The 20,381-nt window shown below is 51.0% G+C and overlaps 7 protein-coding genes across 7 annotated transcripts; 6 read left to right on the plus strand and 1 right to left on the minus strand.

The window, feature by feature from the left end:
- Positions 1-57: 57 nt before the first annotated feature.
- Positions 58-3,739, minus strand: VTN00DRAFT_814 (uncharacterized protein; the record flags this gene model as incomplete). The annotated part of the gene is made up of 5 exons (XM_069434961.1): positions 58-366; positions 427-2,667; positions 2,720-3,243; positions 3,313-3,482; positions 3,600-3,739. The coding sequence occupies 5 exons, from the start codon at positions 3,737-3,739 to the stop codon at positions 58-60; spliced, it is 3,384 nt and encodes a 1,127-aa protein (XP_069291521.1).
- A 648-nt stretch (positions 3,740-4,387) lies between these two features.
- On the plus strand, positions 4,388-5,785 carry VTN00DRAFT_815 (uncharacterized protein; the record flags this gene model as incomplete). Its single annotated transcript, XM_069434972.1, has 1 exon — positions 4,388-5,785. One exon carries the CDS (start codon positions 4,388-4,390, stop codon positions 5,783-5,785), a length of 1,398 nt encoding a protein of 465 aa, XP_069291522.1.
- Positions 5,786-7,418: 1,633 nt separating this feature from the next.
- VTN00DRAFT_816 (uncharacterized protein) lies at positions 7,419-8,172 on the plus strand (the record flags this gene model as incomplete). The annotated part of the gene is made up of 2 exons (XM_069434983.1): positions 7,419-8,034; positions 8,090-8,172. The coding sequence occupies 2 exons, from the start codon at positions 7,419-7,421 to the stop codon at positions 8,170-8,172; spliced, it is 699 nt and encodes a 232-aa protein (XP_069291523.1).
- Positions 8,173-9,004: 832 nt separating this feature from the next.
- VTN00DRAFT_817 (uncharacterized protein) lies at positions 9,005-10,350 on the plus strand (the record flags this gene model as incomplete). The annotated part of the gene is made up of 2 exons (XM_069434994.1): positions 9,005-9,252; positions 9,330-10,350. The coding sequence occupies 2 exons, from the start codon at positions 9,005-9,007 to the stop codon at positions 10,348-10,350; spliced, it is 1,269 nt and encodes a 422-aa protein (XP_069291524.1).
- Positions 10,351-11,484: 1,134 nt separating this feature from the next.
- Positions 11,485-13,938, plus strand: VTN00DRAFT_818 (uncharacterized protein; the record flags this gene model as incomplete). The annotated part of the gene is made up of 3 exons (XM_069435005.1): positions 11,485-11,757; positions 11,820-12,664; positions 12,720-13,938. 3 exons carry the CDS (start codon positions 11,485-11,487, stop codon positions 13,936-13,938), a joined length of 2,337 nt encoding a protein of 778 aa, XP_069291525.1.
- Positions 13,939-16,425: 2,487 nt separating this feature from the next.
- VTN00DRAFT_819 (uncharacterized protein) lies at positions 16,426-17,457 on the plus strand (the record flags this gene model as incomplete). The annotated part of the gene is made up of 1 exon (XM_069435016.1): positions 16,426-17,457. The coding sequence occupies one exon, from the start codon at positions 16,426-16,428 to the stop codon at positions 17,455-17,457; it is 1,032 nt and encodes a 343-aa protein (XP_069291526.1).
- Positions 17,458-18,362: 905 nt separating this feature from the next.
- Positions 18,363-19,857, plus strand: VTN00DRAFT_820 (uncharacterized protein; the record flags this gene model as incomplete). Its single annotated transcript, XM_069435028.1, has 4 exons — positions 18,363-18,401; positions 18,520-18,624; positions 18,703-18,846; positions 18,931-19,857. 4 exons carry the CDS (start codon positions 18,363-18,365, stop codon positions 19,855-19,857), a joined length of 1,215 nt encoding a protein of 404 aa, XP_069291527.1.
- Positions 19,858-20,381: the final 524 nt, after the last annotated feature.

Genomic DNA, 20,381 nt, shown 5'->3' on the forward strand with positions numbered 1-20,381 from the left:
TACACACGATCCCCAGCTCAAGCGTGTATTCTATCCTCCGGTAGATTACATAGCTCATCACTCTTCCGTCTCAGTCTCGTACCCGAATTCTCCGGGTACGGGAGCGTCCTCTGCGCCCTCCTCGTCCTCGTCGACGGCTGTCAGGACACCGGCCGCCGCAGCAGCTCCAGTTGCCCCTGACACGGCCGTGCGTCCACCGCGTTGCGGGGTCTGCAGCGCGGCTGCGCCAGCGGCGGCGGCCTGTAAGCGGTCCTGGAGCGTCTCCGGCGCGGCTGCCTGCTTGACCTCCTTGCTGGCCCTCAGCTCAATGGTCTCGCGCGGCTCTTCCGGCTTCTTGTCCAGCACCACCACAACCCCTCCCGTAGGCTGTCGGGCTGTTAGCCATAACCTTTCTTCTCGGCGTAATGGTGAAAGATGGATACTTACCCTCTTGACAGGCTCATATCTAGGATCGGGGAAGGTGAGGTACTTCAGCTGTGCCGGGAGCACCCGCGACATGTTCTCCAGCTCATATCCCACCTTCTCCTTCTCTACCTTCTTCTTCTGGCCCTCAGCGGCTCCCTCCTTCTCCGCCTCCTTGGCCTCTTCCGCCTTTTCATCCGTCTCCATCTTCTCTGGCAGCTGGGTCGAGACCTTGGGTGTTGTGGGTGTCTGATCAATATCCATGCTCTCGCGGCGCTGCTGCTTCTCGCGACGCTGAGCGCGTCGCTTGGCCTGTGCTGTCGTCGACAACACGGCAGTCTTGACCTTCTCTGGAGCCTCCTCGGCCTTGACCTGCTGCTCAGGTGGGTAGTCGAACAGGCTCGGTCTGGTGTTGCTGTGGAACTTGAAGACTGGCACCTCCAGCTTCTGGTCAACGCCAATGAGGGCGGTCGGCGTGAAGCTGAGGGAGAGGAAATGGGCAAGAGGGAACCAGTACCAGTACTGCGTAAAGACGGCCGCTCCGACGATACCAGGCATGTTCAGGTTGCCGGTCTGGGTCTGCAGGCTGATGGTGCAGTTGCGACCGCCAGCATCGATAATGCCAAGGGCAACAGCACATCCGAACTTAGCCATGGCATCCTCGTGTCTGTCCCCAATCATCTTCATCATCGTCTTCCGGATGGTTCCAACCTTGGGGTTCATGGCTTCGTTCTGCTGGATCAGGACCATGGCGAGAGATATCAAAGCGCCCTGGCGGACGAAGTCCGTGGGGTCTTTAAGCATAGGCTCCAGGAGATCGATGGCCTCGGCCAATCCGGTTCCCGCACATGAGATACCAAGTGCCATGGCAGCACCATATCGAACATGCGGGTTGTAGGACTCCGAGAGCAACTCGACCATGCGAGGCACGCTCTGGTATTTCCTGAAGAGAATAAAGCCCAGGCCCAGGACAGCCACTCTTCGTACATCGTCGTTGACATCGCTGACTGCAACATGGAGAAGCTTGCGTACAGCCTTGTTGCTGCCGCTACCGCAGTATGCGAGAGCAATGGTCATGATACCACCATAGCGGAGAGTGGGGTCAGGGTCACCAAGAAGTCCGTTAATCAACTCATCGGCAGCCTCCTGACGGCCGTACATGATCAAGGCCATACCCATCGCCAGACCTCGCACGATTTTCTCGTGCTGAGTGTCGTGGGCGTACTGGATCATGTCCTCTAAAGCCTTCATGTTCCCGGTTCCCAACATGACGAGGCCCATAGCTAGGCCGACGGCCTCACCATTGATAGCCGAATCAGTGTAGAGAACGGTCTTGAGGTCTTCATAGATCCCTTCGTCACCTGTAGCCATGCCTGCAACACCTAGACCCAGAGCACCACCATGTTGCACGACCTCTTCAGTAGCCTTCTTGAAATGGTCGCGGATGAGATCAACAGCCATTCCACCGTGGTTGGCGTAGATCAGACCGAACGCATAGAGCGACCCTCCCTGGCTGTAGACGGAACCAGTGCTTCCAACGCCGGCAATATGTTCCTTCGGCAGGTAAGGAGCAAGGAGCTTCTGGCCCTGAGTCAAATTTCCGCGATGGATCACACCAAGCGCAGCAGTCGCCGTGAACTTCGACCAGTTGACGGCCTTTCCTAGCCATTCCAAATTGTCACGGAAAAATTTGTCGTGCGTGGTGCCGGCGTGCATGAAGGCGTTCGACAGAGTAACGGCAGTATGGAAAATCGAGTTTCGCGCCTCGAGGCTATCTCTAACCTTGTTCAAAATTGAGACGTCGGCTTTGTTACTCCTGTAGAGGAACTCGAGATTCAACTGAATTGACTTGATACCATCGAGAATATCACGGATGGCGTTAAGGGCTTTTCGGCCCTCCTCCGTGACCTTGGCCTTGTCCCCGTTCGCGCCTAGAGATTTAGTAGCGGACTGCTCTTGAAGCAGCGGAGTGGACTCCTTTGCTTCCTCCTGGCCATCTTGCGAGGAACTCGAACCGCTCGACTCTGGTATGAGGTCTGCAATCTCTTGGCGAACCTTCTTGAGAAACTCTTGCGTACTGTTGTCGTAAAGATCGAAGGAGATTTGGTAAGCCACGGCAAGGGACCTTGGATCACCTTTTTCTACTAGCTGCCGCAGGATGGCAGTCGCCATGGAGTGCTCATTAAGATAAACAACACATTTGGCAATCGCGAAATAGTCTGGTGAAGGGATTTGGCTCAGGAGCTCGAGAATAAGCTTCAGTATCTGTGGATCACATGTTAGAACAAGCCACTATTGAGAGATGATGATCACCAACCTCATTACGAAAAGCACGCTCCTGCACCACGCTCATGCATATGTCCAGAACGTACTCCATAAGCTCTTCACCCCGCCGTGAGGATTCGCCGTACATCTTCTGCTCATCCTCGCTAGCGCGAAGAATTGCTCTTCGAAGCACATCCAGGTTCTTCGCCTCGATCGCAATACCAACCACCTGGCGATAACGCTTCTGACGGAAGCATGCCTCAAACAACCGTTCAATGACAGCTTGCAGTTGACCCTGGACCCCTCTTTTCAGCACGAGAGGAGTCTCAATTTGTTTCACGCTAGCATCGTCGCCTCCAGGGTAGGCAGCATCGACACCGGGCACCTCTTGTCGGGAGAGTAATGACTTCGACGGCAGCGCGGACTGGGAAAATGGCGTTATCGGAGACGTGAGACTGGCAGAAGTGCTTGTGGCCCCGTTTGTGGAAGTCGGGAATGCAGTGTTGAGGTTCGCTGGCTGGTCGGCACTGGGCTTATTGGCTGCGGAAAGGGAGATGAAGGTATCAACGCATTTCGCTACAAGAGACTCGTCAGTAACTGTGCATTTACTGAGATGACGCGGGGCAAAGAGCACGGGGATTCTACCAATTATGGTCTCCTCGAACTCGCCACCGTTGTCCAGGTTAAACAGCTTGCCTGCACCAAGAGCAAAGACCATGCTCTCATTGTATTCCTGGAGGTGATAGTAAACCTTGGCGGCCACCAGAGCGGCGAGCTCACGTTCCGGGAAAGTCTCATCTTCATAAAGTGCCTCTCTAGAGGTCGAACCCGTTAGCAACGGCCGCACGCATTGACGTTTCCGACAAGCAGTCCAAATTATCTCAAACTATAGCTAGCTCGTAAATCACGGGGAAGAAAGAGATCTGTCCTACATTTGAGGGATAGCATCCACAATCTCTGTCCAGAGCAGGTCGACCTCAGCATCTAGGGTCTTCAAAGCGAAGACTCTCAGCTCTGGGTCGGGTTCGGAGAGAAAGCCAACAAGGCCTGCGGCCGACGAAATTCCAACCATCTCTGATTGGCGTTATTCCGACAATATGGACCGTAAGTGAGTGTTCAGCTCTCCAGTGTCGGCGATGGAGATCGCAGGAGGGACTAGGTGGGATAGCTGGAAGATAGCTTTAGTGCGGTAGGAAACAGACCCTTAAGAGAAGGTAGAGTCTCAAAAAAGGATAAAGAAGGCGCCCAGAAGGCGACGTGTATAGGTAAAGCGATTAAAAGCGAAGAGGCAGCCGTCGAGAGATCTGGCTGAAGTTGTCGAGCTTTCGCGAGGCACACGTCAACGGCGAAGCTCACCAGAAGGGTTCCTGTGGTTCCTGCAGAAACCCGTACACGTCACGTGAGATGATGGAAACCGTCTCCACGGAGCTTGTCTGGGCCCTGCGGCGAGGGCGGGCGACGCCGGGTGCGGCTTGAGATCACAAGCTCCAGCTGCCTTCTCCACAGCTATCATGCGCTGGACTATTTGATAGACCACCTGTCAAAAGGTCAGAACCGGATCCGTGCTTCGTGATTATCCTTGCTGGCTGCCCCTCCTGTATGTGTTTATCACCATTGTAGGCCCTTAATTCCACAAGCGAGCATCCTCCCACCGTGCTCTTGCTAAACCGAAGCTCGTCCAGCTATAGTATCGAATGAGCGTATAACAACTACCGCAGAGATGTCGACCCTTCTCCCAAATGCAGACAGACGCCAGACGCCTCCTGTTCCAGTCGAGGCTTCCATCCACCATCATGAACCTCTGCTCTATATCGAGCGTCAAGCAAGACACCTCCAGCGGAACCTTCAGGTTCTTCTCGATGCTCAAAGCGATGGTTTAATGGCGGGTCTATCTGGCCCTCACCCAGATGATTCCCTCTCCAACGGAAGCCCAGCACCTACCCCTTCCACTGTCAGCGACTCCCGCGGAGCTCCAACTATACCGGTCAGGCAACCTGCGAAGAGGAAGATCGGACTCCGTGCTGCACGAAAGGGCATACTCAAGTCCATGCACGACCTACTGAGCCTCAAAGAGGAAGAGAAACGGATACTTGCTGGTCATATTAAAGAGAGGAGGAATGCTCTCAAGGAGGTGGACGCCTTTGTGGCTAAACAGTATGGTTTGCAAGAGACAATCTCAGCCATTCAGAGTGACCGTGACGGCCAGAGGTCGAAAGAGCTGAGAGAAGAAGCTCACACTTTGGAACATGGCATTACCGAGCTAGAACACAAACTCTATGAAATGAAAGCAAGGCACCGTCAGGTCGTCAGCGAGATTTCGCAGGTCGAAAACTCTGTTGAAGCCAAGCTATCCTCTTACAAGGCTTCCTTGTCGATACATGAGTCCAAGGTCCGCAAGTACTTAGAGGATCCCCCACTGAAGCCACTACCATCCATGTCTGCAGACTCGTTTTACTCCCTGAATCCGAAGCGCCGAACGTTAGATATGGCACGAGAGCATTGGAGGACCGAACAATCAGAGTTGAGAAAGAGGCAGCGCGGGGTCGACTTGGAGATCGGAGCGCTGCAGGAAGGGAGTGCCGTCTGGCAAGAAGTCGTGGCGGAAGTTACCGACTTCGAGAAGAGGTTAAAAGAAGAGATGCGTCGTTCCGCCGAGGCAGAGTCTCAGCTCCTGAAACACCCGGAAGTTCTGGAGAACAATGTCGAGGAGAATAGAGCCAGGGCGATTCTCAAGGATATGGACGACACGATAGCACGTGTGGAGGCGAAACTTACCCGTGCGGGAGAGAAGGACTGGAAGCTACTCGTTTGCTGTATCGGTGCCGAGCTGGAAGCATTCAAACAAGCCAAAGCAATCCTCATGAACGTGTTTAACATATCCGAGGATGACAACTTCAGAACACCACCGGAACATGACCAGCTAGATTCGAAACATGATGAGGATCACCATGGTGAGGATCACGGTGATACGCACCATGATCCTCATGATGTGGACAATCCAGAACCTCCTGCTGACTTACTGACGGCCGCGGCATCGCCTCCTCCTCATGATACTGCGACAAGGTCAGAAGATGAAGATGATGAGCCGGACCCTGCTTGGTTGCTCTCTGACACTTAGAATCTGCTCTTGTTTGCATTGGCGCGCTGTATCTTGGGTTCATAGCGTTCCGTGATCATGGCATTCCAAGTACTTTTTAAATAATCAAGCGTAATTGTTGTCTGCTGGCTTCGGGTTTAACCCGCCAAGTTAATAAAATTAAATTAATAACATCTTGGTACAGCTCGGAATTTGCAGAGTAAAGTCGACTTCAGAGCATTAATAAATTTGAGCCGTGAAATGTTCTTCAAGTGACTGGAATCCAGGGCCCGATAAATCTGTCTTTCCCAAGTGCTCCGCAACATGTGTAGTGTAGAGCCCTACCTATCTTCTATAACCTAGGTCGGCGCAGAAAATACCTTTACACTATTTTTGCCAGTTGCTGTGCATAATTCTATATACATGACAAAATCTTAGTAGAATAAGATACATGTCTTCTTATTTTGGGTGTTTTGTTTATCTAATAAAGATAATCCTATATCTGGGCAGGTTAGGAGGATGCATGCATAACTGTCGAACTTGGCAGATTTGGGACAAGTAACTGGGACACAGATAGATGCACTGCCCTCCAATAAGATAGTGTCCTGCCCCCCCGCCCCCTAGCATGTTGGCTATACAATCATTTGGAATGGAGACACACTTTCCTCCAACAAAATGAAAGCTGTCACAACATATGGGGTGGATGCTTGGTATGATGCACTGAGATCTGCTGAATGTGCTTCATGGGAGCATGAAGAAGAAGTTCAATGTGTGAAATAACTACCTTCCAGAACCATGTTTTCAGGACAAACTGTGGGTTCTGTCGAGATGTATCTGTCTCCAGGTTTCAAAGATGCCCTTCGAGTACTTGGGAGGCTTGGAATAACTGCAGCCACAGCTGTCTTGTAAAATTGTGAACCCAAACCCAAAAAACCTAACCAGCAAGCAGGTTAAGCAGAACACAGCCCAGATATGCAAAATAGTCTCTAATTGAATAGATGATCAGCAGATCAATTAAACTGCAGGCATTATCAAGACATCATGGCTGAGGCTCTTTAGACAGAAGCCAAATCTGTAGAAATAGAGCAATGTTAGATTGCACACCAGAACAACAGTTCATGAAGGTGTGGTACTAGAACTTGCAGGGCGAAATGAACTGCATAAGTACCTAAACTGCGCTGGCACCCGTAGCCCACTATACAACTATCACTAAACACCAGACTTCCTGCATGTGGTAAAATTCTGCCAGGCTGACAGACTAATCAGAGAATAGAACGCACAACGGTGTACAGCTGGACACAATATACATGATTTAGATGCATGGAAATGTTATCATGCAGCAAAGACGGAGCTAAAATCAACTATCTAGTACCTACAGTCCACTAGTCAGCATTTTGTGTGTCTGGGAGAGACCATCCTCATTGGATAAGCCTGGAATACTTCTCAATTCGAGCAATTCGGATCTGCCGGTCTAACCGTTTCGTTGAGATCCTGGTTTGGCAGTTCGACTATGTCTGCATATGGCATATGGAAGGTACAGGCATATAGGAGCACCGATCGCCCCTTTTTCGAGCTAGACCACTCGACTTGAAGAATCTTTCGGATCCATATCACAAGGCTTATATAAACACCCATATTCATCTGCGGCATTATCCAACAGACTCCAGAGCCCATCATGCTTTTCTACAGCATTGCACTCTATCGCGGCGACAAGGGCGCCATGCGTATGGACTTTGGTTATTATCTTCTGACCACCCCTGACCGAGAGACCGTGGATCTGTTTTACCGCCACATTCAGACGGTGAAGGATTTCAGCATTCATCGCTTTTACAATCTGAAGCGCCTTTCGGCTCAGACGTGGACTTGGGAAGCGTCAGACTATCGTGAACTTGGGGGACTCATTGAAAAGATCAATTACCTCGCCGTTAAAACTACGGAGGACAGGTTTGCCAAGCTGCCTGGCCGCATCATATTTTCTCAATTAGACGCCCACCACTGGGTTGAGAAGAGGACGTTCGACGTGCCCACCATTCCACATGTCGAGGGGCCGGACCGCGTTAGCGGCATGGAGGTCTTCATCCGCAGCAAGCGTTATCCCGAGAAATTTTGGTACCTGCAAAGAAGATCTGTCGTACTCTCTCCAACCAGACGCTCAAAGTTCCGAATCGAACTTGCCAGTAACCGGAATGACCGTGAGACTTTGCTGATCACCGACGATATTGTGTTAACGGGCCTGGGTCCCGAAAAAGCCTGCATCAAATTCGACTGGAATAGATCACTGAAAACCGATGGTGACAATAAATATCTCATTTGGCGCCTTTATCCATGGTGGATTTGCGCTTGAAGCTCCGGGGAGCGGCGGCACCTTAGGGGACAACATCCGGTACGACAAGAACTCGACCTGCGGAGAAGACTTCGAATTTGTGTAAACGCAGATCTTGGGGCTTGTGGCTGGATTTCATGACGTGTGGGACGTCAATCGAAGAAGTATAAAATTTCACTGTCTGCGTTTGGGCGTGTACATGGATAAAGTGTCAGACTGCGCGAACCTAGTAATCCAAAGGTATGATGATGAAAGCTCTGATTATTCGAATCTACCTAACTGACTATTTACCTCATGGAACTAGGGGCTTCGGATCTTCCAAATATGGCAATATCAGACAATCCCGAAAACTATGATATATCGATGCAATATAAAGGGGTATTGCAAGGGTTATAACAAAGGAAAACAAGCGGTCATGGGTATAGGCAGTATAATTCCTTTATGGCAGGGATTTTGGCCTTCGAGATGCCCGGATCGGCGTGTGCTGACTAGGTTCATAGGCTTCTTGGCATACCGCTAGGGTATGGTGGTAATATTCGACTGATATAAAGGTGGCTTCTGTAGCCTACGCCTTTCTGTTAGAGAGGGCGATCAGATCCAGTTTCTCGGCTCTTGATTGCTGTCTATTCAGTCAAGTTAAAAAAATTTTTCCCCTGACAGTATAGTTTGCTGATTCAATTTCTACTCAAGATATTGACGGTAAACGAGCTTTTACAGTCGTGAGGCCAGACTTGGAATGCGGATTGTATGGGGTGCGCCGCCCGCGCCTCTTGTCCCTAAAGTTAGAGCACGGCGGCCTAGGCGGGGCTCTTCCGTGGCGATCGAAGTAACAGCAGTTCCATGCAGACAGCACCAAATAATGTCCACCTCAACTGATAACAATCATTCTCCGGTGATGCGTTTCGCGCACACGGCACGGCCCCCAGCGCGTTCCAGCCATGGGCCTCCCGTCGCCGAGTTTCTCGTTTACCATACCCTCTGTCTACGATGACACGCAGCTCGAATGTCGCCTCTACCTTCCTCCGCAGCTGCAGCGACTGGAGACAGCACCGCGCTGGCAGAAGAGGGGTGCCATTATTGCCCATCCGTACGCTCCTCTCGGAGGATGCTTCGATGACCCTGTTGTGAGTACCGTCGGTGGAGAACTGCTGCAGGCTGGATATATCGTGGGGACATTCAACTTCCGGTAAACCGACGACATACCGTTCTCTGTGGTCATGGTTGTGGCAACCAGGCAGCCTTTGCTGATACAATCAATTTCAGTGGTGCAGGGGAGTCTGGAGGAAAGACGAGTTGGACCGCGAAACCTGAGTTGGGCGATTATTTTTCCTTCTACGGCTTCATGGTGTACTATCTTCACGGGTTGAATCCTGGAAGGCCATCCGGTCATTCGCGAGCACCATCGGAGACACAACCCTCTCCGCCTTCCATTGCTGGTGAGGAGGGCTCACAACAGTCATCATCACCTGTGGATCTAATACTGGGCGGATATTCTTATGGTTCCATGATCGCGTCGCACCTACCAAAGGTCGACGTCGTTATGAAGCTGCTTGCAAACACCGCTGAGGGCTCTTCCACGGCTGCAATCCGTACGAGGGCGCAACATTGCTCTGCTCATTGGAACAAGGAGTTCCAAGCAAGAGTTCAGCTGCAGTCTTCAAGGCCCGGCAGTCCCGATTCTGTCGGGAAGCCGTCCCATGTTGCGCTCGGCTACGGCTCGGATTCGAGCCCCAAAGACAGCCGGGGGGACGCTCTTGACAATATAATGCGTAGGGTAGACAGGTCAAAGCGAAGACTGAGTGCCCGGTTATCGCGGAGTGAACCACAAATGGTTCAGGTTCAGGATAATACGAATGCTGGCACCGCAAGTGGTGATGCCCGTCAGATCCCCACACCAAGGATCTCTTATCTTCTAGTGTCGCCGATCCTACCTCCCATCACCCTCTTTTTGACCATGTTCTCTAGGATGTCACTCAGCACGGAAGTAGGCTCCGGAACCTCAGTCCAGGGAGCACATGTCCTGTCTCCCAAACCTGAGGAGCAGCTGTGCGCTCACCCGACCCTGGTCATCTACGGCAACAGAGACTCCTTCACTTCAGAGAAAAAGATACAGAAGTGGTCAGACGAGCTGGCTAGTGTGCCCGGGACCAAGTTCCAGTATCGAGAAATCGATGGCGCCGGACACTTCTGGCATGAGGATGGTGTGGAGACGCAGATGAGGGCTGCGCTGAGGGTATGGCTGAGTCATACGCTCCAGGTCGGGAGTTCTCAGACTCCTCCTTGAAACCCATTATTCCGGGTCGACATTACACATGTCAAAAATTTCCTGGCTTATGGGAAGACGGTATTTAGCCATAGATGGAGGTCATTGGTTGTAAAAATATCCATAATTTTTCTCCGATAGACCAATGATTTTCGACATGTTATTTAGCCGATAAGATAGGGATGTTAAAGTCTCACATGCATCTGTGCTCAGTATACTGTATGCGATAAGCATGTGAAAGGAAAGGTGTCATCTCGCATCCAGGTGTGGCTCCCATGACCTCTCCTAAGATGAAGGACACTTATAGGACTGCATGTTTCATGGCTGTGAACCGTTCGGAATTCCATATGAGTCTGCTGTCTCTGGTTATTCCAGATTCGAGCAGCCTGAAAAAAGATATGAGTACTAACTGTGTTTGTCAAGAGGGACAAAAGGATGTTTCGTCATTAAGGCATCTGGAGGATCAGGCACCTAATGTACCCACCTGTAGGGATAAGTTGGGGTCGGGAGCCGTGGGGAGTTCGCCCCGGTTGAGGTGACCCGGTTGCTGCCGCTAAACTTAGACCCGTTAGAAAGGTCCAGATCGCCTCCCCAACCCTTGCCCGACCGCTCGTTTAGATCCAGATCCGCTGGACCAAGGTGCTACAGACCCTCAACATCTCCAACTCACAAAAGGGTTAACAATGTAGGACCCTCACGGGCCACGAGGTCTCGTACCCCATAATGAATATGATGCAATGCTGGCCACCGCGTCTGTCTTTTTGGTCAGCAGGAGGACCGTCCGCGCTGCGTGTCACTGTGTGACTTCCCCGCGCTGACAAGGTGGCTCCTTTCAGGCGGGTGATGCAAGGGCCGGCTTGATCCACACACATCGCGCCCACTCTGGGGTTCGGCGCGGATCGCAGAGTTGTTGGGCCCTCGTGACGTTTCTCTCGACGAGCTGGCCCATGGGCGTATTATTCCACCACCTACGTCAACCCTGAACTCCGGTACCGTGCTTTAGACGGACCTCCGTTTTCTTTTTCTCTTTTGCTTCTTTGGACGACGTGGTCTTTGAACCGTTTCTCCCTTAATTCCGCTCCATGTTCCTGTAATCTTTCAACACATGGTCTGCAGGTACCTCCCCTGACATATGGCTCTGTCTGTGAGCCAACCATGTCGCTCCTCCGAGATCCCACAATCTTCCACTCTCGACTTCACCGTAAGAACACGGTTCAGACACAGGTAGAGGCCTCACCTGGGTCTTCACGAGCAAGTTCTCTCGCAAAACGGGCAACCGTTGCGACTCTTTCGTCCTTTGTTCGAGACTCGGTGACGTGGGCTGGAGACGTCCTCAATTCGTATCGGGATGGACTCTCGAAGGAGGAGCGGGAGAAGAAGGCATATGTGGATGAGCGTAGGCAGATCCTGTACCTGAGGATGCGCAATGTAAGTTGGAAATTTTCTGAGGAATACAAACGAAGTCGTCCCTGACGGAGATCCGATTGTAGGCCGTATCCTATGAAGAATGGCGAAGCTGCGCATCCGAACTCGACGAACTCGAGGATAATAATAGCTGGAAGGAGACTTTCGAATCGGACGAATATAATCCTCATCTCGTACAGGAACGGCTACAGCAGCTGGAAGATGCCCGTCTGAGCTGCGACGTGAGTCGCATGCTCTTCCTCATCCGCACCTCTCTCAGCCGCGACTTGGGCCGCATGAGCGACGCCAGTCTGTACAGGCACTCGCATATCGGAACGAAAAACCTCATAGATCGATACATCAGCACTGCTCTTGACACAATCTCGACTTTGGTCGAGCTAACCGGGAACAACCGTTGCGATGGGCCGGAGATGAAGTACATACTGGACCAACTTCTGTCAGCTCGTCAAGCCTTTGGAAGGAGTGCCCTGCTTCTCTCTGGCGGTGCCACGTTTGGGATGAATCACATTGGCGTCCTCAAGGCTCTCTGGGAAGCCAAACTCCTGCCTCGGATCATTTCGGGAGCCTCGGCGGGCAGCATCGTCTGTGCCGTCTTCTGTGTGCATACCGATGATGAATTGCCCGATCTCCTGAGAACTTTCGCCCACGGTGACTTTGCAGTCTTCGAAGCTGAAGGGCAGGAGGAGAACATATTGCAGAAAGCTGCGAGATTCCTCAAGTACGGATCGTTTCTCGACATCTGGCACCTCGAAAGAGCTCTAAAGGGCTGGTTGGGCGATATAACCTTTCAAGAAGCTTACAACAGAACAAGGAGGATACTGAACATCTGCGTTTCAAGTGCCAGTATCTACGAGCTGCCGAGAATCCTGAACTATATCACAGCACCCAATGTGCTCATTCGGACTGCAGTGTAAGTGGGATGCTCATTTCCTTGTAGCTGGAGCATTTCGTCTGATTTCAAACAGTGCGGTTTCTTGTTCAGTTCCCTTTCTATTCAATCCAGCGGTGTTGATGGCGAAGGATCCGGTCACCGGAGAGGCGGTTCCGTGGAGTGAGTCTCACCGGCAATACATTGACGGTTCCGTAGATGGTGATCTGCCGATGAGTCGACTATCTGAAATGTTTAATGTCAATCATTTCATCGTATCACAGGTGAACCCACATGTTGTGCCCTTCCTTCCAAAGGACGAAGGTCCTGGCAGTGAAGCAGCACAATCGTCCCGTTCCCGATGGCTGCATACTTTCACAAGTCTGGCCAGGGAAGAGGCGCTCCATCGAATGACCGTCTTGTCCGAACTCGGGATATTTCCAAATTCGTTGACAAAGGCAGTATCGATCCTGAGCCAGAGATATTCTGGAGACATCAATATATTCCCAGAGATACCTTATACGAACTTCCCCCGCATGCTCAAAAATCCGACCACCGAATTCATGCTTCAAGCATGTCTCAGCGGTGAACGAGCAACTTGGCCAAGGATGGGGCGTATCAGGAACCATTGTGCAATTGAAATCGCTCTCGATTCAGCAGTTCAGACTATGCGGGCAAGGGTTGCGCTTTGTCCAAGCCAGGAGGGCTTGAGGTTAAACGCGCTGATGGGGCAGTCTGGAGAGTCTTTCGACAGCACAAGAGGAAGAGGACGTATACCTCGTAGGCGCAGAAGCTCCTACAGCCACGAGTCGGAGAGACTCAAGACTGGAAGGGGACAGTCGAATCGTCGCCCTGTACAGCAGCTAAGAAGGTCACGGAGCTCGGTCTCTTTTGAACACTGGCAACGTGGTAAGCTGCTAAACTCGACTGGCACGCAAGATCAAGAGAGGGAGGGATGGACTGGAAGCACACAAGACGTCGGCCAGTCTGGTATTGTATCTTTCACCATTGGAGCAGACACTGATGGTGAAGTGGACTGGACTTTTCCGGAGCGGCCGGTGCCCCCCAGGCACGGTTCCTCTTGGGGGCCATCGTCATCATCATCGTCATCCTATGCCAATTCATCTCCTTGCTTGGAAAAGCAAAGTCGCATGCGAGCCCGACGCTCTTCTGTCGGCAGAGAAACCCCGCCGCCTACTCGCCCGCCGGGGTCTTCTGTTCGAAGACATCCCTCACCAACGGCACAGGCTCTGCTGTCCAGTTCGCATCGTTCACTCAAGATGACGCCTTCCATGGCTGTGAGTTCCTCCGAGTGATTGAGAGTTGCTTTGGCGGGATTATTCGAATGAGAGCTCTTTTTTCACCAGAGACAGCACCACTTGCACCAATCATCGGCTCGACCTGCTGAGGTGTTCAGAATTCTGGATCTGGCTGACGTATGTTAAATTGCGTACGTTCGCGGTCCAGCAACACGTAGCCAAATGCATCCGTCACGCATCGGGTCACTTCGCATATCTTGGATGATCAGACAAGCTGCTGGCTAATTAGGATAAGACGCTGTTCCCTGCATGGCCATGCTGAGACTGCACGTCACTCAGCAGTCGCGTCTATGTTTTGCCTTTGCGCTCGTGCCCACTTCAAGCCTTCAGAAGCCATCTGACCTCAATTGGTCTTTCGATGATCAAATGATCATGACGTGAATCCGTTTGAATCCACAAAGCATGAATGAGAGCATTCAGGCAGGCATTCTGGACCCAGTGTTGCATATATATTTTCTCAGACCCGCATCAGTGCAATCATAGAAATGGTTTGCATTGGGTATTGGCGTTATACACTCTGAAAAGACCAGGAGTTTTGGCATGGGCACGGGATTATGTCTGATACCTGGGGAAGTCAATTTAATGTACGACGTCGCATCCGATTCACGGCGAGTTTACTAGATAGCTGCATGCTGACAATACCTAATCTAGACACTGGATTAAACAATCAAGTGGACTTCATGACTGTTTCTGTTTCAATTCCTCAGATTTGTCCTGGGCGTAAGGACTGAGGAATTGCCTTTGTAACCAGATAGAGATCGCCTATACAACCTCGTCTGGACCGGACTGTGTACGTGGTTGACAAATGGCAATCGTCAATCCATAGTGCACAATTCGATACATTGACCAGATGAGCTCACGTAAGACCTTTCTAGGGTCCTAGAGTACCATTGACGACAAGCAATATACGGAGTAAACAAAGCACACTGAACATGAATACAAAGCAAGCGACACGGTCGCACATCTGCAATTTTCTGTTCGCCAAGGGCCTCGTTTCACGAGTCGACCAACTCAAGTTAGCGGCGCTTCGACGCTCAAGTGCCTGTCCGTCCGAAGTTAGAAACACGGCCGCTGCGTAAGCCCAGGCGTTTCGCCCGGCCCGGACCCCGCAGCGCATCGCACAAGCGCCGGCTTCGACCAAGCCAGACCTGATCTGACAGGTTGACGTCTTTTGCGTCTCGAGATGCCAAAGAATAATGTTGTGCAACTGTGATCGGACGAGGGCTCGTGCGTTAGGTTAGGCACGGGTGGCGTCCAACCGGGTCTGTTAGAAACGGACTTAAAACAGGTACATATCCATATCTACTTGCGTCGCGCTCCATATGACAGGGCTTATTACCTTAGATGTTCCAGGATCACTTAGCATCGCGAACATGTGGGCTTACAGGGTTCGGGCCAGACCCATACCAGCCCATGCGTTCGTTCGTTCGTCCCCTCTCCCCAAATAAACATCGACGGAGAGATGCTTGTCTTCTGTAGAAGTCTCCGGACCCAGTCCTCCCCACAGCGGCGGTAATGTATGTACTAGGTACTTAGTGCTGTTCTACAATTAGAAAGTGCTAACTTGGGTAGTGAACAACCTTGATGTACAGTACAGGGATAATCAGAGCGGGACTGTACTGCAGTGGACTAGACTCGAAATTCAACGTTCCATTGCTTAAAATAATCAAATCAATGGCCTATGGAGATTCAGACCACATGGCCATTGGGTCATTCTCAGCGCTAGCAGCCCGTGCGCTTTGAACTCTATCTATCTATTGTCAAGACTTCATCGACGCGTTGCCATTTGTAGATCTTTAGTAGCTGGCGTTGGGAGGGAGGTTGAGAATATTAAGTATCTGCCTAGCTACCTTTTTCATAAGTTCAAGTTTGTAGGCCTTTCTTAATTGGGGTCTTGTAGATATTTCCTATCTATTTCCTTTGTTATCTCTGTTTATCTGTTCGTTTCATTTGTTTCATTCTGGATTTCTTTTTCCATCCAATTCCAGAGAGGCGGAGGAATCTATCGGAGATCGATACGATTTCTTCCCCATTGGACGCCTGCTACCTCGATAGCCCTTGTACAGCACACGCCTCCTCGTGCGACGGCTGTGAGAGCCAAGACATATATGCTTTTTCGTCAGCTGCAGACAGAAAAGGGCTCGAGCATTCCTGGGATTCGCCTGGGGAAACACCGTCGAGCCGGGTTTCTCTCTCCCTCACTCTATCTGTCTGCCTGTCTGGCCTCGCAGTGTGTTTGATGAGTTACAATTCTCCTTATTTTGAAAAACGCTTTATACGACGATTCGCGCGCGGTGTTGACGACCATTCGATCCTTTTTCCTTTGTCGAGTCGTTGCTTAATTCCTTTCCTTATACGGACAGACTATATCTTCATCGATTCAACCTACAAAAAAACAAAACACAATCTCCCCATTTCGTTTGCATGATTTTTTTCCATCTGAAAAGAAAAAGAAAGGGAGAGAAATAACGTCCATACAACACCATGAACCTCAATCTCTTCCGAAAGCGGGAAACGCCCCGAGCTCCCCTCCACGCGCGATGGGGCGATGTGGCTATCACCGTTCCGACAGACGGATCGTGGTGCCAGTTCGATAACCCCCATCATCGACATCACCATTATAAACAAGGGGGAGGACGAGGACGACAGCAGAAGAAGAAAGGGAGTTACTACGGGCCGGGGTTTGTGCCTGATTGTAGTGAGGATGATGATTATTCTAGTTTCTCTGAGGATGATACTGAGGAGGAAGGTGATGATTTTGATGATGAGGCCGTCTTGACGAAGAATGATTATGAACACATGGCCACTGCTGCTTCTGCTGCCAAACGGCGCTCATCATTCTCTATCCCGATCCTGAAGCCGCGGCGTCGGTTCTTCAGTACCCGATCCACTTCAGCTTCCGTCTCCTCGAGACGTACATCACATGTTGCGACTGCGACCTCGGCCTCTGATAAGGAAAGCCATCGTGGTAGCAGTAGTGGTGGGTTCGTGTACAAGCCTGTTGATCCTCAAGATTACACGGAGGAGGTGGAGAAGAGGGTCAGTGGGTACTACCAGAACAATCCATCTATATCATCCATACCGACGAGCGAGAAATATCTCGAAGAAGAGTTCGTTACTACCATACGACCAAAGACGAAGAAGAACGCTACCGGCACTTCTCGAAATCATTTCGCTAAGCCTTCGATCGACTCGGGTTTCTACACCCAGTCGCAAGGTCGATGGGATTTTGTTGACGGTGGAGATGAAGAAAAGGACCTCGAGAGAGGTCGCTCTTCATCTCGCAGCAACAGACAAATGCAGCTTGAAATTGAAAAGAAACCCTGGAAGCTATTGCCCCTGGCGTCAAATCACGAAAAGCAGACATCTTTGACAAGGAATGGAAGCATCTACGGGAAGAAGAACAAGAACAACAAGACAGAAAAGGAGAAGACAAATAGCAACAAGAAGAAGAACAGGATATCAAGGGCAGCTACAGTGACCATGGTGTCCGATCCGGAGGATCTCTACGGATGATGAAGATGATGGCTGGAACATGGACTTGATAAAATGGATCTAGCTCCGTGGCACATACTACTCTACACTGGTCGAACTGCGGATATATACAGGACGCCATGGGACGTGAGTTGGATTGCTGCACTTTTGGGATTCATAAGTGGCAAGGAGTCTTGACGGACAGGGTTCTGTTGTAATTGCCTTCCCGCTTTCCACATGTCGTTTCAAACGAATAAGGTTACTATATACGCTCGTTTGGAAAGTCTCCTTTGTTTTCCGGGGTGGGGTTGTTTTTGCTTTGATGGTTGGCGTTGTGGTGCGACCGGTGTTTGTCTTATATATCTTGTGTGGTTCATTCTTCGGAACTCAGTTGATGTGTGACTACTCGGCAGACATTGATGTCAAACAGTATTCGAAAAGAACATTCAAAGGCCAAAAAGCGAATTTGCGACCGTTTACTAAGTGTATGGTGAAGTATAGACCTGTGCTGGCGGGCGGTACGTCAGGCCTAGGTAAAGCGGAACAATACTGACGCTGAACGAGACAAACCAAGCTGGAGACGCGTCCTCGGAAAACCGATTAAGAAAAACAAAACAATGACTAAATCAGTTCGGTTCATTTCGTCATTGGTGGGTTTGATCGCCAGCAATTGATGGGCTGTGAAGATCTCCCCGGTGCGGCTTTCCCGGCTGATCGCATGCGATGACGGAAGAGAAACGTATAGCGTCATAAGGTTGGTCCCAGTCTACACTTCATGATCAATAACCCCAGGCAATGGTAGGGATATATCTTCTTCATTTTAATTTTCTCCCTGATTGAAAGTGGGAAAAAAATAAAATAATAGAATTTATTAGGAGGCTGCCACAAGGTCCCTACCTACCGATCGTCTGCCTTTCTAAATTAATGAACCATACCTATAGTCCACCATGGCCGAGTCGGTTGTCCAGCTTAAGTGCATGTGTAAGGTAAGTATACCTGCGACATCCTACCAATGACTATCTACCTGGACAGCAGAATTCTCTCTCCAGGAGTTTTCGCATCTGAAAACCAGACAGATAGATGCTGACATCGTGAGAATCTCAGCACGACCCATGGGGCAAAAAGGGTCAGGATTCCTTAGCTGCCCGGCTCGCCGCAAAGACGCCGGGAACAGACTTCAAAATCGATAACAACCAGTTTTATTCAGAGGTCTGTTCTCTTACCATTGATAATAGCCGCATCCTGAGGAGAAGTGAACAGAGAGGATTGACTTGTTAGTATTAACAGATGTGGATGGGGACATATCCCACGGTGCCTTCCTTCGTCCTTTCCACGGGGGAATCGCTGCAGGATTATCTGAAGAAGCATCCTGAGTTCATTGGAAAGTCGGTTCTAGACCGCGCTGGTCCTGATATACCGTTCCTGCCGAAGGTACAGACATCCTGTTCACATTCGACAGCGCCAGGGACTTTTAGAAACAGTTTTAAATAGAGTATTACTGACAGATAACTGCAGATCCTCTCAATGACGAAAGCACTCCCACTCCAGGTACACCCGGACAGAAAGCTCGCAGAGCAACTGCACCAACGGGACCCGAAGAAATTCGGAGACCCGAACCACAAGCCCGAGATCGCTGTCGCCCTGTCCAAATTCGAGTTGTTCGCAGGATGGAAACCACTCAATGACATCCAGAGTATCTTTGGGCTGAAGCCTCTCCAGCGCTTCATCCCATCGGGGCACACGCATTTCAACGACGAGACCCTGCGCCGGATCTCCAAGAGCCTGCTTGAGGCGCCCGAGAACGTCGTCGCGGAGACCACCGATCAGCTGAGTCGACTGCCCGAGTCGGCGTTCGGCCAGCAGCTCTACATACCCGGCCTCTTGGACCGTCTCAGGAAGCAGTACACGGAATTCGACAACGGCAACCTCATCGCCGTGCTGATGATGAACTTCCTTACCTTGGGCCCAGGAGATGCCGTCTTCATCCCCGCGGACGGCATCCACGCCTACCTCTCGGGGGATATTGTCGAGTGCATGGCGCGCTCCGACAACGTGCTAAACACGGGCTTCTGCCCCCGCGCGGAGCGGGACAGCGTGGACCTGTTCACGCAGGCGCTGACGTTTGTGCCGCATGATCCGCAAGAGGCCATCCTTCCCAGCCAGAAGAGCGATAAGGGCATGAACGGCAAGACGAGGGAGTATGCGCCACCCATCAGCGAGTTCAATATGCTGGCGACATGCCTGAACGCGGGGGAGTCGGAGACCGTCAAGTCCATCTTGGGACCCAGCATCATGATCGTGACGAAGGGGTCTGGGAAGATGCGGGTGCCGAATAAGACGTTTGACATCCAGGAGGGATATGTGTATTTTGTTGGACAGGGGGTGCCGCTTGAATTCGAGACGGAGAGCGGGTTGGGGGTGTACCGTGCTTATGCGGAGTAAACGGACTCGATTGACTCAATTTCATAGAATGTGTATTAAAATTGATAGAGGGAGCCAATTTCTTCTAAACTTCTTTCCTTATCTGGACCTGTCAAAATGGAGCAATTGGGGTAAGATAGAGTACCAATCAGTTCCCCCCTTTTGGGAATCTGGGTTGGTACAATCAAAACAGACTCGAGTCTGGACTCATCATTGCATTGACGGACAATATGTGCAAGGCAGATTTCTGAGCCTTAGAGGCGGTTTCAAGGTCATAAACTTCGTGTCCAAACCTGTGTATGAATTACGGCGTAGCAAGCGCCATGTTGCGCTTAAGCACACAAGCCAATATCAATTCCACTTGGACGAAGTAGCAGTTAGAGTTCTGCTGCTAATAGACGCTGCATGCAAGACCACGTCATAATTCATGCTGCACCGTCCTCGCGACCTCGAGGTCGCCAAGGTGCGTTTCCTGCACAGACTTAGGGTATGCCAATCTCCCGTTCGGGCGCCGCGTGCGTTTCACCTCCCCTCCCCGCTTGGAA

The sequence above is a fragment of the Thermoascus crustaceus genome, assembly GCF_041956765.1.
Source record: "Thermoascus crustaceus strain CBS 181.67 unplaced genomic scaffold VTN00scaffold_1, whole genome shotgun sequence".
Taxonomy (NCBI): Eukaryota; Fungi; Ascomycota; class Eurotiomycetes; order Eurotiales; family Thermoascaceae; genus Thermoascus; species Thermoascus crustaceus.